General features: G+C 48.5%; 1 protein-coding gene across 1 annotated transcript; it reads left to right on the top strand.

Moving 5' to 3' along the window:
• The first annotated feature begins 806 nt into the window (after positions 1–806).
• LOC138352728 (mucin-22-like) lies at positions 807–12,601 on the top strand. The gene is made up of 4 exons (XM_069305311.1): positions 807–855; positions 4,783–5,727; positions 9,097–9,248; positions 12,593–12,601. Exons 1-4 carry the CDS (start codon positions 807–809, stop codon positions 12,599–12,601), a joined length of 1,155 nt encoding a protein of 384 aa, XP_069161412.1.
• Positions 12,602–18,841: the final 6,240 nt, after the last annotated feature.

Here is an 18,841-nt window from a genome sequence, read left to right as displayed (position 1 = left end):
AAGATAGTTATAAGGAGGCAGATATGTATATATACCTGATATACACACCTGGAGTGTGTATACATATCATATGTGTATGTATATCACAGCTAACTCAGAATGTATGGTCAATACTTAGTATACCTATGTAGAATAAGCTTGAAATGTATATACATCATACTTAATACATAGATACACGGTCGGTATACATAGTATTCTTATATACACTGTGTGTATAGTATACGCGGTAAATGGAGTATACACAGAATACATAGTACAGCATATGCAGTATACGCATCATACACACTATACGCAAAATACATGGTATATACGGTATACAGGGCGTATATAGTATACACAACATACATAGTATACAGACAACATACATAGTATACACAATACACACACCCCACAACACGCAGTATAATATAACTCAGTATACACAACATACACGATATACTTATTATACACAGTATATATATGATATACTCACTATACACAGTATATATATGATATACTCACTATACAAAGCATATATGGCATACTCAGTATACACAACACCCCATGATATACTCAGCATACATAAAATACACAATATACTAAATATATACAGCCTACATGATATACACAACATACACCACCTCGTATACGAGACAGAGAAGCAGACAGAGAGAGTACCTGAGAGACAGGAGACAGAGAGCCAGAGTGAGAGTCCAGCTCTCCACCCTGGAGGCTGTATGACAAGCGGGAGACCCACAAGGATCAGTCCTTGCACTCATCCTAGTTTATGTCAACGGTCCACCAGAGGGAGTGAGTACTTGTCAGTAATGGCAGATAATGACAAAATAATTAATGTAAAAACAGAGGATGACTGCAGTACGTTATAGCATGACCTTAACCAATACAAGGAAGAGGAGGAGACATGATCACAGCATACAAGATACTGGTGGTAATTGACCAGGACACTAGGGGAAGCTGAGAGAGCACAGAATGAGTGTCAGGAAAGACTGGTACCGTATATGGTGGTCAACACGAGGAACAGTGAGGAGAGAGGTAGTGGAAGCCACCTCCAGCAGTCATTACACTAAGGAAGCTCTAAGCTCTAAGGAAGCTCTAAGCTCTAAGGAAGCTCTAAGCTCTAAGGAAGCCTCAGCTCTAAGGAAGCTCTAAGCTCTAAGGAAGCCTCAGCTCTAAGGAAGCTCTAAGGAAGCCACCTCCAGCAGTCACTACACTAAGGAAACTCTAAGCTCTAAGGAAGCCTCAGCTCTAAGGAAGCCTCAGCTCTAAGGAAGCCTCAGCTCTAAGGAAGCCTCAGCTCTAAGGAAGCTCTAAGGAAGCCACCTCCAGCAGTCACTACACTAAGGAAGCTCTAAGCTCTAAGGAAGCCTCAGCTCTAAGGAAGCCTCAGCTCTAAGGAAGCCTCAGCTCTAAGGAAGCCTCAGCTCTAAGGAAGCTCTAAGGAAGCCACCTCCAGCAGTCACTACACTAAGGAAGCTCTAAGCTCTAAGGAAGCCTCAGCTCTAAGGAAGCCTCAGCTCTAAGGAAGCCTCAGCTCTAAGGAAGCCTCAGCTCTAAGGAAGCCTCAGCTCTATGGAAGCTCTAAGGAAGCCTCAGTTCTAAGGAAGCCTCAGCTCTAAGGAAGCCTCAGTTCTAAGGAAGCCTCAGCTCTAAGGAAGCCTCAGCTCTAAGGAAACCTCAGCTCTAAGGAAGCTCTAAGCTCTAAGGAAGCTCTAAGCTCTAAGGAAGCTCTAAGCTCTAAGGAAGCTCTAAGCTCTAAGGAAGCTCTAAGAAAGCTCTAAGCTCTAAGGAAGCCTCAGCTCTAAGGAAGCCTCAGCTCTAAGGAAGCCTCAGCACTAAGGAAGCCTCAGCTCTAAGGAAGCCTCAGCTCTAAGGAAGCCTCAGCTCTAAGGAAGCCTCAGCTCTAAGGAAGCCTCAGCTCTAAGGAAGCCTCAGCACTAAGGAAGCCTCAGCTCTAAGGAAGCCTCAGCACTAAGGAAGCCTCAGCTCTAAGGAAGCCTCAGCTCTAAGGAAGCCTCAGCTCTAAGGAAGCCTCAGCTCTAAGGAAGCCTCAGCACTAAGGAAGCCTCAGCCCTAAGGAAGCCTCAGCTCTAAGGAAGCCTCAGCCCTAAGGAAGCCTCAGCTCTAAGGTCCCGCGACGATAGTGTGAGAATAGTGAAGCTGTATAGTGTCACAGGGAGGACACGGATGGTGAGCCGGGGCTGCAGAGCTACACCTCACCCGTAGTCACTCATAACTAAGTACTCATGGGTAAGTATACACATAGTATACACAGCATACATAGTATACACAACATACATAGTATACACACCATACATAGTATACACAACATACATAGTATACACACCATACATAGTATACACAGCATACATAGTATACACAGCATAAATATACACAGTATACACAGCATAAATATACATAATATACACAGCATACATAGTATACACAACATACACGACATGTATAGTATACACAGCATACACAGTATACACAACATACACGACATGTATAGTATACACAGCATGCATAGTATACACAGCATACATAGTATACACAACATACACGACATGTATAGTATACACAGTATACACAACATACACGATATGTATAGTATACACAGTATACACAACATACACGACATGTATAGTATACACAGTATACACATGTATAGTATACACAGTATACACAACATACACGACATGTATAGTATACACAGTATACACAACATACACATGTATAGTATACACAGTATACACAACATACACGACATGTATAGTATACACAGTATACACAACATACACGACATGTATAGTATACACAACATACACGACATGTATAGTATACACAGTATACACAACATACACGACATGTATAGTATACACAGCATACATAGTATACACAGCATACACGACATGTATAGTATACACAGTATACACAACATACACAGCATACACAGTATACACAACATACACAGCATACATAGTATACACAACATACACGACATGTATAGTATACACAGTATACACAGTATACACAACATACACAGCATACACAGCATACATAGTATACACAGTATACACAACATACACGACATGTATAGTATACACAGTATACACAACATACACAGCATACATAGTATACACAACATACACGACATGTATAGTATACACGGTATACACAGTATACACAACATACACAGCATACACAGCATACATAGTATACACAGTATACACAACATACACGACATGTATAGTATACACAGTATACACAGCATACATAGTATACACAGTATACACAACATACACGACATGTATAGTATACACAGTATACACAACATACGCGACATGTATAGTATACACAGTATACACAGCATACACAGTATACACAGTATACACAACATACACGACGTGTATAGTATACACAGTATACAGGAGAGGGAAGCATGACCATACTGGCAGCGTCAACATACACGACATGTATAGTATACATAGTATACACAGTATACACAGTATACAGGAGAGGGAAGCATGACCATACTGGCAGCGTCAACATACACGACATGTATAGTATACACAGTATACACAGTATACACAACATACAGGAGAGGGAAGCATGACCATACTGGCAGCGTCAACATACACGACATGTATAGTATACACAGTATACACAGTATACACAGTATACACAGTATACAGGAGAGGGAAGCATGACCATACTGGCAGCGTCAACATATAGTATACACAGTATACACAGTATACAGGAGAGGGAAGCATGACCATACTGACAGCGTCAACATATAGTATACACAGTATACACAGTATACACAACATACAGGAGAGGGAAGCATGACCATACTGGCAGCGTCAACATACACGACATGTATAGTATACATAGTATACACAGTATACACAGTATACAGGAGAGGGAAGCATGACCATACTGGCAGCGTCAACATACACGACATGTATAGTATACACAGTATACACAGTATACAGGAGAGGGAAGCATGACCATACTGGCAGCGTCAACATATTACTGAAGTCTTTGTCAAGACGAATTATAAAAATACCAGACATTAAAATTCTCAGATTCAACCTGATACCCCTGATGGACTGGTGATGGTGAGGGTGATGGTGAGGGTGCTGCTGCCCCCCCCCCCTGGGGGCCAAACAAAGGCTCGTCAGCTGGTGGTGAGACGTTTGGCAAGTGGCCCTCACCCCTCACTCCTCACCCCTCACCCCTCACTCCTCACCCCTCACCCCTCACTTCTCACCCCTCACTTACCCCTCTCTCTCTCTCTCTCTCTCCCTCACTCTCTCCCTCACTTCTCTCTCCCTCACTCCTCTCTCCTCTCTCTCTCTCTCTCTCTCTCTCTCTCTCTCTCTCTCTCTCTCTCTCTCTCTCTCTCTCCCTCACTCTCTCCCTCACTTCTCACCCCTCACTTCTCACCCCTCACTCCTCACCCCTCACTTCTCACCCCTCACTTCTCACCCCTCACTTCTCACCCCTCACTTCTCACCCCTCACTTCTCACCCCTCACTTCTCACCCCTCACTCCTCACCCCTCACTTCTCTCTCCTCACTTCTCACCCCTCACTTCTCACCCCTCACTCCTCACCCCTCACTCCTCACCCCTCACTTCTCTCTCCCTCACTCCTCTCTCCCTCACTTCTCTCTCCCTCACTCACCCCCTCTCTCACTCCCTCACCCCCACTCCCATTCAGCGAGGAGAGGAGAGGACAGGTGTGGCCACGTCAGGTGTGGCCACGTCATGTGGCCACGACAGGTGTGGCCACGTCAGGTGTGGCCACGACAGGTGTGGCCACGTCAGGTGTGGCCACGTCAGGTGTGGCCACGTCAGGTGTGGCCACGACAGGTGTGGCCACGTCAGGTGTGGCCACGACAGGTGTGGCCACGTCAGGTGTGGCCACGACAGGTGTGGCCACGTCAGGTGTGGCCAAGACAGGTGTGGCCACGTCAGGTGTGGCCACGACAGGTGTGGCCACGACAAGTGTGGCCACGTCAGGTGTGGCCACGACAGGTGTGGCCACGTCAGGTGTGGCCACGACAGGTGTGGCCACGTCAGGTGTGGCCACGACAGGTGTGGCCACGTCAGGTGTGGCCACGACAGGTGTGGCCACGTCAGGTGTGGCCACGACAGGTGTGGCCACGTCAGGTGTGGCCACGACAGGTGTGGCCACGTCAGGTGTGGCCACGACAGGTGTGGCCACGTCAGGTGTGGCCACGTCAGGTGTGGCCACGACAGGTGTGGCCACGACAGGTGTGGCCACGACAGGTGTGGCCACGTCAGGTGTGGCCACGACAGGTGTGGCCACGACAGGTGTGGCCACGACAAGTGTGGCCACGTCAGGTGTGGCCACGACAGGTGTGGCCACGACAGGTGTGGCCACGTCAGGTGCGGCCACGTCAGGTGTGGCCACGACAGGTGTGGCCACGTCAGGTGTGGCCACGACAGGTGCGGCCACGACAGGTGTGGCCACGACAGGTGCGGCCACGACAGGTGTGGCCACGTCAGGTGTGGCCACGACAGGTGTGGCCACGTCAGGTGTGGCCACGACAGGTGTGGCCACGACAGGTGTGGCCACGACAGGTGTGGCCACGTCAGGTGTGGCCACGACAGGTGTGGCCACGACAGGTGTGGCCACGACAGGTGTGGCCACGTCAGGTGTGGCCACGTCAGGTGTGGCCACGACAGGTGTGGCCACGTCAGGTGTGGCCACGTACAGGTGTGGCCACGTCAGGTGTGGCCACGACAGGTGTGGCCACGACAGGTGTGGCCACGACAGGTGTGGCCACGACAGGTGTGGCCACGTACAGGTGTGGCCACGACAGGTGTGGCCACGTACAGGTGTGGCCACGTTCAGGTGTGGCCACGACAGGTGTGGCCACGACAGGTGTGGCCACGTCAGGTGTGGCCACGACAGGTGTGGCCACGACAGGTGTGGCCACGACAGGTGTGGCCACGACAGGTGTGGCCACGACAGGTGTGGCCACGACAGGTGTGGCCACGACAGGTGTGGCCACGACAGGTGTGGCCACGACAGGTGTGGCCACGACAGGTGTGGCCACGACAGGTGTGGCCACGACAGGTGTGGCCACGTTAGGTGGTTTTCCAGTCGCTGTTTTATATTATTATTTCCTACCACAGACGTGGCCGGACATTTACAATGCTAACCATCATATTTACATTTTCTTCTGTCCTCCATGGACAGGGTGAGAGAAGTGTTGAACATATAGTTCAAGGGTTTATTGAACACTCAACCACACAAGGTGATTGTAGTGCTTTTAAAATGCTAATCTATCCTACATACAGAAATACAGAAATACAGATATACACAGATTTAATACAAGGAGAGTATCGAAAATAAATTACGGGAACTGATATTGCAATCAAAGCGAAAAAACAACCTAAGTTACTACACAGTCATATAAGAAGAAAAATGTCGGTGAACGACCAAGTGACAAGACTAAGGAAGACAGAGGGGGCATATACTGAAAGTGACAAGGAAATCTGCGAGGCACTGAATGCCAGTTTCCATGGAGTGTTCACTACCGAGCCTGAGCAGCTCCCATTGTTGGAAGGGGTTACCCTAGATGAAAGACTATCAGATACAGGCAGCAGAGGAGGTAATGAAACAGTTGACAACTCTAGATGCAACTAAAGCACTTGGACCAGACAAAGTATCACCGTGGATACTAAAAGAAGCAGCACAGGCCCTCAGCGTGCCTCTGGCAATGATCTTTAATGAGTCACTTATGTCAGGAGAATTGCCCAGTTGCTGGAAGAAGGCAAATGTCGTGCCGATCTTCAAGAAAGGTGATAGGGAGGAGGCACTTAACTATAGACCTGTATCACTGACAAGCATCCCCTGTAAAATACTGGAAAGAATAATTAGGCTTTTTTATTTACTTTAATAATTACGAATAATTAGATAGACTAATCTATCTCCTGAGTCACATATAAATAGGATAACGACAGCAGCGTACTCTACACTGGCAAAAGTTAGAACATCATTCAGAAACCTAAGTAAGGAGGCATTTAGGGCGCTTTACACTGCCTACGTGAGGCCAGTCTTAGAGTATGCCGCCTCATCATGGAGTCCCCATCTGAAGAAGCATATAATGAAACTGGAAAAGGTTCAGAGGTTTGCAACGAGACTCGTCCCAGAGTTACGAGGGATGGGGTATGAGGAGCGCCTGAGGGAACTGTGCCTTACGACACTAGAAAGAAGAAGGGAGAGGGAGGACATGACCGGAACGTATAAGATACTCAGAGGGATTGACAGAGTGGACATAGACGAAATGTTCACAGGGAATAGTAACAGAACGAGAGGACATGGATGGAAGCTTGAAACTCAGATGAGTCACAGAGATGTTAGGAAGTTTTCTTTTAGCGTGAGAGTAGTGGGAAAATGGAATGCACTTCAGGAACAGGTTGTGGAAGCAAATACTATTACTAATTTTAAAACCAGGTATGATAGGGAAATGGGACAGGACTCATTGCTGTAAACAACCGATGCTCGAAAGGCGGGATCCAAGAGTCAATGCTCGATCCTGCAGACACAACTAGGTGAGTAGAGAGAGAGAGAGAGACAGGAGGACGGCGGGGGGGGGGGGATAGGATCAATACAGCGCGCGGATAGAGGCGCTCCACACCACATATGGGTCAACATAACGCAACACACACACACACACACACACACACACACACACACACACACACACACACACACACACACACACACACACACACACACACACACACATACCTCACCACAGACTTAAGTCTACACAAGCAACTACATTCTTATTGTGTTGGAGGAGGGGCGCCGCCCCCTCCAGTGCTCCCCCCACCCCAGGGGAGCGTGGGGGGAGGGGGGGCGACCCCACCATGCGGGGGGCCAACATGGCCGCCCGCCACCTGGTGTCAGGGTAGTCAAGCGAGCGCTTAAAGTTGAGGCTCTCAGGGTCCTCGCTACCACCCACCACCATTTGCTACCAGACATTTATATACAAATAAATTGTTATATATTTATAACCAAACATCATCACCATATATCACCCCCCCCCCCCCCCGGCCACCACATATAATGAGCCTTGTGTATAATGAGTTAAACATTGATTTTAAACAAAAGAAAACGAATCGGCAAATAATTTTTTTTTTGCATAATGTATAATACATTAGTGTGTATGGTCACTACAGTAGTGGTGTATACCAACGTATTGTATTATACAACACCCGTGGGGGAATTATTGTCACTTTTCACTTTTGTAGTTACTGTACAAGATCTTAATTGTAATTTATTTACAAAATTGCTTATTCTGATGTATGATACAATAGTGTCTATATATATATAAATTAGAATAAATTAGTAAATAAATTAGGGGGGAGATAAATGCCCCCCAGACAAGACATTGTAGTGTATTATAAAAATATTTTTACATAGGCCTATAAGGAGGATGAAAAGTCCATATGAGACATAATTGGCAGCAATTGTCAGCTCTTAGAGTGAAAGGAGAGTTTTTCATGCTGTCATTCACTAGAACAACTCTTATACACCTTCCATTGTTAGGAAAAATAACATTGAGAAAGTAGTGGAGCTGTGATAACGATTCGAACCTATGTGCTTTCCCCAGACGCATAAGTTCGAATCCTCATGACGGCTCCTGTCGATGTATATACATTGTGCTCTGACACGTGTGTAACGACTTACTATAGGTAGCAGGAGAGAGGAATTAACCCCCCCCCCCCTCTCCCCCCCCTCTCCCCCCCCCCTTCAGAGTCGTCAAGACATCGTTAAGAGACGGCCCAACTACCTCTCACACACCACTGACCTAACGAGGCTTCAGACACTTGGGGCCATATCCATCTGCCAACTGCTCTCGGTAATTAATACTCGAATGAGTTGAACATCAACTACCCAACTGTTTGATGGATCTCCCTTCAAGTTGAAGTATGTTTATTGAGACAATAAAATACATCACAAAGGGATAGATTAGTGTAGGCTAATACATTCCTCTACTGCCTCAAGGGAAGTACAAATCCAGTGAATACAAATCCACATGTATTTTCTTTAAGAGATAATCCGTCAAGGAGTAAAAAGCACTACTCCTAACCAAAACATAGACCTGATTATATTCTATAAGAACCAAGAAGACTTCCGAACTCCTTATCAAAAACAGGCGGAAGCCGAGGGAGAACCCTCTACAGCAGTCAAGCGTTGTATACATGTACATTTGCTCTCTGTATACATGTACACTTGCTCTCTGTATACATGTACACTTGCTCTCTGTATACATGTACACTTGCCCCCACGAAGGATGTAACCTTCAATCTAAGTACATAGGTATGACGTCGACCAAGCTGACGAGGCGTTTGACCTGTCATCTTCAATCCGGTGCCCCTAGGAATCACATGAGACAAGCCCATGACATTACCCTTACATGTTGGTTTGGGGTCTTGAAGTGACCCTGAACCCACTTCAAGAGCCAGGTTTGGGGTCTTGAAGTGACCCTGAACCCACTTCAAGAGCCAGGTTTGGGGTCTTGAAGTGACCCTGAACCCACTTCAAGAGCCAGGTTTGGGGTCTTGAAGTGACCCTGAACCCGCTTCAAGAGCCAGGTTTGGGGTCTTGAAGTGACCCTGAACCCACTTCAAGAGCCAGGTTTGGGGTCTTGAAGTGACCCTGAACCCGCTTCAAGAGCCAGGTTTGGGGTCTTGAAGTGACCCTGAACCCGCTTCAAGAGCCAGGTTTGGGGTCTTGAAGTGACCCTGAACCCACTTCAAGAGCCAGGTTTGGGGTCTTGAAGTGACCCTGAACCCACTTCAAGAGCCAGGTTTGGGGTCTTGAAGTGACCCTGAACCCGCTTCAAGAGCCAGGTTTGGGGTCTTGAAGTGACCCTGAACCCACTTCAAGAGCCAGGTTTGGGGTCTTGAAGTGACCCTGAACCCGCTTCAAGAGCCAGGTTTGGGGTCTTGAAGTGACCCTGAACCCGCTTCAAGAGCCAGGTTTGGGGTCTTGAAGTGACCCTGAACCCGCTTCAAGAGCCAGGTTTGGGGTCTTGAAGTGACCCTGAACCCGCTTCAAGAGCCAGGTTTGGGGTCTTGAAGTGACCCTGAACCCGCTTCAAGAGCCAGGTTTGGGGTCTTGAAGTGACCCTGAACCCGCTTCAAGAGCCAGGTTTGGGGTCTTGAAGTGACCCTGAACCCGCTTCAAGAGCCAGGTTTGGGGTCTTGAAGTGACCCTGAACCCGCTTCAAGAGCCAGGTTCAGGGTCTTGAAGTGACCCTGAACCCGCTTCAAGAGCCAGGTTTGGGGTCTTGAAGTGACCCTGAACCCGCTTCAAGAGCCAGGTTTGGGGTCTTGAAGTGACCCTGAACCCGCTTCAAGAGCCAGGTTTGGGGTCTTGAAGTGACCCTGAACCCGCTTCAAGAGCCAGGTTTGGGGTCTTGAAGTGACCCTGAACCCGCTTCAAGAGCCAGGTTTGGGGTCTTGAAGTGACCCTGAACCCGCTTCAAGACCCTGAACCAACATAGAAGCAGCAAGAGGAAGTATGGGCCAATAGGCCTTCTGCAGTTACTTCTATTCTTATGTTATCATACCCAATTTATACCCATTGTTTCGTGTTCTGACATAGCTCTGTCACTTCACCCAAAACGAGTATAAGTATGATGTATTTCATGTGTAAACTAGTCTTTGAAAATGTAATAAGCATTGCGAAACGCGTTCAGGCGTCAGATCAGAAATAAAGAAAGAATTTTGGAGAGTTAATTTATCAATTACCCTCGACAGTGAAGAAATATTGAGAAGATTCGTCTTAGAATTATTAATCTTACCTTTTCGGTCATATTCAACAACATATGTTTACAAGGAAGACTGCTACTGAAATATATATATATATATATATATATATATATATATATATATATATATATATATACATATATATATATACATATATATATATATATATATATATATATATATATATATATATATATATATATATATAGTAGAGGTAGATGGAGTGGTAGAGGTAGATGTGGTTCAAAGAGTAAAAGCTCTGCTCTAACCGTTATAGAATCAGCAGTAGTTTACAACGCAAAATTGTGGTAGTTGTCTTAACGACAGTACTGGTAGTTATGTCAGACAGCGACACAACCACAGCTGGTTGTTTGACCGGGGTAGTTAGCCGGAAACAAGCGCAGTCAGCGAGGCGTCGAGTGAATACGCAATTGTCGGCCATTTTGTTCGGCAGTCAATAATCTGCCACCTTACCTGGCGGTGCTCTAACTACCCCTCTCCCCACCTGTACCTTACCTGGCGGTGCTCTAACTACCCCTCTCCCCACCTGTACCTTACCTGGCGGTGCTCTAACTACCCCTCTCCCCACCTGTACCTTACCTGGCGGACACACTCCACTAAACAAAGGACGACCCGCCGGAACATGATCACGACATACACGATACCAGAGATTGTTCTGTATGGGAACGAATGCCAGAAGCTGCAGCCCGGTACAGGGAGGTCTAGTGCCAGAGTATACATATACAGTGCCAAGATATACATATACAGTGCCAAGGTATACATATCCTGGCACTATATATTCTACCAGGGTACATATATACATAACAGTAATGTATATACCAGTACTCTCAGAAACTATATTTACCATTTACTAACTTCTAGTACAATAGGCAGATAATATTGCTTGCTCATCTTGTATTAACAAATTAACACAAAAGTATTTTATTAAATCATTCAAAGGAAATTTGAATTGTGGAATTTTTCCCGCGTAAATGAACATATTATTGCCACATCACCAGAAAATACACCATTAAATATCACTCAATCACACAAAACACCAGTCTAGGGGATTTAAAAGTGATAAAAAAACAGTATCCTATATAATTGACTCTAATAAAATCACCAATAAAACTAAAGCCTCCCTTAAAACTGTCAATAAAACGGGCAGAAATTTGAACCGGGTTTCTGGCAACGTCGCTGGAGCGGGGCGGAGTCCGCCATTATTTAACCAACAACAAAGTCTATGAAAAAACATATTACCACCAATATTTCCCTCTAGTTCAGAGTACCCGGAGTCACCCATCATTCAACCCGTCCTCTTAAAAATAACGTCACTTTTGGCTGGTATGCGCGGCACTATGGCCAAATTTGGACGTAATTTGAAATGAAATCGACTCACAAAAGTGACGTACTGTTCCGTTTTCTGTTGGAGTCGTCCGGCTTACTCTGCAAGCTTAGAAAAGGAAACTTTCCATTAACGTTTTTCATAACGTTTTGAAACTTTATGAGAATTTCCTGCCCACCTAACCTATCACAGGACCCTTAACTTACTGTTGTTGAAAAAAAAAAATCTCAAATTTATTTTCAATGTTTTTTTATTTTCAAATTACGTCCATATTCGGCCATACGGGTAAACTGCCAAAAGCGACATTCTTTTTAAGAGGACAGGTTGCATCATTAGTACACCTTCCCTAGATAATAGGGGAAGTGTTCGTTATCCGTTTGACTGTTAATAATGTACTATTATGGGTATATTTGTATATTATGTCAGGTGGTTTAGGCTGCTGGGCGAGGCGCCAGGAACGGGTATAAAACTTAATTATTTATAATAATATAACACGTGTTACTACACCTGGAGTGCCACTGTACACCAGGAGTGCCACTATATGCCAGGGGTGCCACTGTACACCAGGAGTGCCACTATATGCCAGGAGTGCCACTGTACACCAGGAGTGCCGCTATATGCCAGGAGTGCCACTGTACACCCGGAGTGCCACTGTACACCAGGAGTGCCACTGTACACCAGGAGTGCCACTGTACACCTGGAGTGCCACTGTACACCAGGAGTGCCACTGTACACCTGGAGTGCCACTGTACACCAGGAGTGCCACTGTACACCAGGAGTGCCACTGTACACCAGGATTGCCACTGTACACCTGGAGTGCCACTGTACACCAGGAGTGCCACTATACGCCAGGAGTGCCACTGTACACCTGGAGTGCCACTATACACCAGGAGTGCCACTGTACACCAGGAGTGCCACTATACACCAGGAGTGCCACTATACACCAGGAGTGCCACAATACACCAGGAGTGCCACTATACACCAGGAGTGCCACTGTACACCAGGAGTGCCACTGTACACCAGGAGTGCCACTGTACACCAGGAGTGCCACTATACACCAGGAGTGCCACTGTACACCAGGAGTGCCACTGTACACCAGGAGTGCCACTGTACACCAGGAGTGCCTCTATACACCAGGAGTGCCACACAGGACACCAGGAGTGCCACACAGTACACCAGGAGTGCCACACAGTACACCAGGAGTGCCACACAGTACACCAGGAGTGCCACTATACACCAGGAGTGCCACTGTACACCAGGAGTGCCACTGTACACCTGGAGTGCCACTGTACACCAGGAGTGCCACTATACGCCAGGAGTGCCACTGTACACCAGGAGTGCCACTATACGCCAGGAGTGCCACTGTACACCTGGAGTGCCACTATACACCAGGAGTGCCACTGTACACCAGGAGTGCCACTATACACCAGGAGTGCCACTATACACCAGGAGTGCCACTATACACCAGGAGTGCCACTATACACCAGGAGTGCCACTGTACACCAGGAGTGCCACTGTACACCAGGAGTGCCACTGGACACCAGGAGTGCCACTGTACACCAGGAGTGCCACTGTACACCAGGAGTGCCGCTATACACCAGGAGTGCCACACAGGACACCAGGAGTGCCACACAGTACACCAGGAGTGCCACAGTACACCAGGAGTGCCACAGTACACCAGGAGTGCCACAGTACACCAGGAGTGCCACAGTACACCAGGAGTGCCACAGTACACCAGGAGTGCCACACAGTACACCAGGAGTGCCACACAGTACACCAGGAGTGGCACACAGTACACCAGGAGTGCCACACAGTACACCAGGAGTGCCACACAGTACACCAGGAGTGCCACACAGTACACCAGGAGTGCCACACAGTACACCAGGAGTGCCACACAGTACACCAGGAGTGCCACACAGTACACCAGGAGTGCCACACAGTACACCAGGAGTGTCACAGCACACCAGGAGTGCCACACAGTACACCACGGGTGCCACACAGTACACCAGGAGTGCCACAGTACACCAGGAGTGCCACAGTACACCAGGAGTGCCACACAGTACACCAGGGGTGCCACAGTACACCAGGAGTGCCACAGTACACCAGGAGTGCCACAGTACACCAGGAGTGCCACAGTACACCAGGAGTGCCACACAGTACACCAGGGGTGCTACAGTACACCAGGAGTGCCACAGTACACCAGGAGTGCCACAGTACACCAGGAGTGCCACAGTACACCAGGAGTGCCACACAGTACACCAGGGGTGCCACAGTACACCAGGAGTGCCACAGTACACCAGGAGTGCCACAGTACACCAGGAGTGCCACAGTACACCAGGAGTGCCACACAGTACACCAGGGGTGCCACAGTACACCAGGGGTGCCACAGTACACCAGGAGTGCCACAGTACACCAGGAGTGCCACAGTACACCAGGAGTGCCACAGTACACCAGGAGTGCCACACAGTACACCAGGGGTGCCACAGTACACCAGGGGTGCCACAGTACACCAGGAGTGCCACAGTACACCAGGAGTGCCACATTACACCAGGAGTGCCACAGTACACCAGGAGTGCCACACAGTACACCAGGGGTGCCACAGTACACCAGGGGTGCCACAGTACACCAGGAGTGCCAGGGAGGGGGGCGGGGGAGCGGCACACAGCAGTAGTGAGGAATACTGGGTATTGATTCCCTCTCTTCCTCCCCCCCCCCCCCCACGGTCACTACCATGGCTGCCCTCTCCTCTCTCACCCTCTCTCACACCCTCTCTCTCACCCTCTTCTACACCCTCTCTCTCACCCTCTTCTACACCCTCTCTCTCACCCTCTCTCTCTCACCCTCTCTCTCTCACCCTCTCTCTCACACCCTCTCTCTCTCACCCTCTCTCACCCTCTCTCTCACCCTCTTCTACACCCTCTCTCTCACCCTCTTCTACACCCTCTCTCACACCCTCTTCTACACCCTCTCTCTCACCCTCTTCTACACCCTCTCTCACACCCTCTCTCTCACCCTCTCTCTCTCACCCTCTCTCTCACACCCTCTCTCTCTCACCCTCTCTCACCCTCTCTCTCACCCTCTTCTACACCCTCTCTCTCACCCTCTTCTACACCCTCTCTCACACCCTCTTCTACACCCTCTCTCTCACCCTCTTCTACACCCTCTCTCACACCCTCTCTCTCACCCTCTCTCTCTCACCCTCTCTCTCTCACCCTCTCTCTCACACCCTCTCTCTCTCACCCTCTCTCACCCTCTCTCTCACCCTCTTCTACACCCTCTCTCTCACCCTCTCTCTCTCTCACCCTCTCTCTCACCCTCTCTCTCTCACCCTCTCTCTCACCCTCTCTCTCACCCTCTCTCTCTCACCCTCCCCAGTTTACAATGGCGAGTAGTAAACAATAACATTATAGCAGGAAGTCCACCTGGAAATATCCAACCACAGGTCAGAGAACTACTGAGATTCTGTGACAAATTCTCGCTCAGTCAGCAGGTTACAGAACCAACTAGGAACGAGAACACGCTGGACCTGATATTCACGAACAATGCTGAGCTAATCTGAGACATTACTGTCTCAGAGCCTGGTCGGCCGAGCGGACAGCACACTGGACTCGTGATCCTGTGGTCCCGGGTTCCATCCCAGGCGCCGGCGAGAAACAATGGGCAGAGTTTCTTTCACCCTATGCCCCTGTCACCTAGCAGTAAAATAGGTACCTGGGTGTTAGTCAGCTGTCACGGGCTGCTTCCTGGGGGGTGGAGGCCTGGTCGAGGACCGGGCCGCAGGGACACTAAAGCCCAGAAATCATCTCAAGATAGACACTACGTACTCGGACCACAAGATCAGTGAAGTGCAAACTAACATTAATAACGGTAGTAGGCCTAAGAGAAACAACAATGCGAGAAGGCGATATTCAATAAATTCAATTTTAATAATAAAAGGATAGACTGGGAGAAAATAAACAGGGAACTTACAAACATTCAATGGGAAAATGTTCCAAGAAATAAAAATCCTTACACAAGGAATAGAAAAACTGCCGTCTGAAGCCTATGAAGTCTGTCTGAAACATGTTCCTTTGAGGAAAGCCAGAAAGAGGTCCAAGTGTAGAAAGAGAACGCAGACGACATTACAAAAGGAGGAAGAAATTAAGGGAAATGCTTAAGCAGACACGACTCTCCATACAGAGAAGAAATAACTTAAACAGGGAGATTGAAGAAATCGAACAGAGACTGAAGCATTTCTGTCAGAGTGAAGAAAGGCAACTAGAACAGAAAGCAATTCAAGAAATAAAGAAAAACCCAAAATATTTCTTCAGATATGCGAAATCAAAAGCAAAAACCACTGCCAGTATTGGACCTAGTCGTATTAGTGAAGGTTCATACACTGAGGATGACAAAGAAATTAGTGAAATCCTAAAAAAGCAGTATGAGGACATGGTTAGCACTCCAATAAACAACATGAAGGTGGAAGATACAGACAACTTCTTTATGAATGATACTCAAACCCCTGTAAATATAACTGATATCAACACGAGCGTGGCAGATTTTGAAAGAGAAATTGAAAACATGCCCATGCACTCAGCCCCAGGTCCAGACTCATGGAATTCAATATTTACAAAGAAATGCAAAGTGCCAGTAGCACAGGCACTCAGTATAGTGTGGAGGAAGAGCTTGGACACGGGGGAGATACCAGATGCACTTAAAGCAGCAGACATTGCCCCTCAACACACCGCGATAAAACACCTAAATTATTGGGATCGTCTCAAAGCCCTCCAAATGTACTCACTAGAAAGGAGACGAGAGAGATACCAAATAATATACACCTGGAAGATACTGGAGGGCCAAGTACCAAATCTACACAGTAAAATAACAACGTACTGGAGTGAACGATATGGAAGAACATGCAGAATAGAACCAGTGAAGAGCAGAGGTGCCATAGGCACAATCAGAGAACACTGTATAAACATCAGAGGTCCAGTGAAGAGCAGAGGTGCCATGGGCACAATCAGAGAACACTGTATAAACATCAGAGGTCCAGTGAAGAGCAGAGGTGCCATAGACACAATCAGAGAACACTGTATAAACATCAGAGGTCCAGTGAAGAGCAGAGGTGCCATAGACACAATCAGAGAACACTGTATAAACATCAGAGGTCCAGTGAAGAGCAGAGGTGCCATAGGCACAATCAGAGAACACTGTATAAACGTCAGAGGTCCAGTGAAGCGCAGAGGTGCCATAGGCACAATCAGAGAACACTGTATAAACATCAGAGGTCCAGTGAAGCGCAGAGGTGCCATAGGCACAATCAGAGAACACTGTATAAACATCAAAGGTCCGCGGTTGTTCAACGTCCTCCCAGCGAGCATAAGAAATATTGCCGGAACAACCGTGGACATCTTCAACAGGAAACTAGATAGTTTCCTCCAAGGAGTGCCGGACCAACCGGGCTGTGGTGGGTATGTGGGCCTGCGGCCCGCTCCAAGCAACAGCCTGGTGGACCAAACTCTCACAAGTCAAGCCTGGCCTCGGGCCGGGCTTGGGCAGTAGAACCAGGGGCACTATGCTCACCCCGGGGCCCACAACACACACCAGGGGCACTATGCTCACCCCGGGGCCCACAACACACACCAGGAGCACTATGCTCACCCCGGGGCCCACAACACACACCAGGAGCACTATGCTCACCCCGGGGCCCACAACACACACCAGGAGCACTATGCTCACCCCGGGGCCCACAACACACACCAGGGGCACTATGCTCACCCCGGGGCCCACAACACACACCAGGGGCACTATGCTCACCCCGGGGCCCACAACACACACCAGGAGCACTATGCTCACCCCGGGGCCCACAACACACACACCAGGAGCACTATGCTCACCCCGGGGCCCACAACACACACCAGGGGCACTATGCTCACCCCGGGGCCCACAACACACACCAGGGGCACTATGCTCACCCCGGGGCCCACAACACACACCAGGGGCACTATGCTCACCCCGGGGCCCACAACACACACCAGGGGCATTATGCTCACCCCGGGGCCCACAACACACACCAGGGGCACTATGCTCACCCCGGGGCCCAAAACACACACCAGGGGCACTATGCTCACCCCGGGGCCCACAACACACACCAGGGGCACTATGCTCACCTCGGGGCCCACAACACACACCAGGGGCACTATGCTCACCCCGGGGCCCACAACACACACCAGGGGCACTATGCTCACCCCGGGGCCCACAACACACACCAGGGGCACTATGCTCACCCCGGGGCCCAACCAGTGCCGTCTGGCTCTCACTAATCACTCAGATAACAACTGGTGTGTCCTGTCCAATAGTTCTAATCACCTCATTTGAAGTCCGTTGTTTCCGTTAAGTTGTAAGTCAGCCACAAGCTCTCGGCCTCCTCCTCTGTCACAAGTTATAATAACTTGTTACAACCCGTCCTTACACTAGGGTGGTTAAAGCAGCGGCCGTCCTTCAAACAGAGACCCCCAAAGACCATTCCATCCACCCGCCAACCCCCAGCTGTTTATAAATGCAAAACTGTTTACACACGACTCACAACTGCTGACGTTCGAACACTTCCGGAACAAGTGCTTCACTGACGACTGGTGTTCGAACCACAACGCTGTAAATGCTTCACCCACGTACTACAAATAATCGCCAACAGAA

This window comes from Procambarus clarkii, chromosome 54 (genome assembly GCF_040958095.1).
Source record: "Procambarus clarkii isolate CNS0578487 chromosome 54, FALCON_Pclarkii_2.0, whole genome shotgun sequence".
In the NCBI taxonomy this organism is placed as follows: Eukaryota; Metazoa; Arthropoda; class Malacostraca; order Decapoda; family Cambaridae; genus Procambarus; species Procambarus clarkii.
This window is presented reverse-complemented; position numbering and strand designations above follow the sequence as displayed.

What these genes read in the sequence shown, in the direction of transcription:
- LOC138352728 (XM_069305311.1), top strand. Translation starts at nt 807, where the DNA reads ATGGCAGATAATGACAAAATAATTAATGTAAAAACAGAGGATGACTGC. An exon ending in AAAAACAGAGGATGACTGCA is followed by an intron (nt 856 to 4,782) that starts GTACGTTATAGC and finishes TGGCCACGACAG; the next exon opens with GTGTGGCCACGTCAGGTGTG. An exon ending in GACAGGTGTGGCCACGTCAG is followed by an intron (nt 5,728 to 9,096) that starts GTGTGGCCACGT and finishes ATTTTCTTTAAG; the next exon opens with AGATAATCCGTCAAGGAGTA.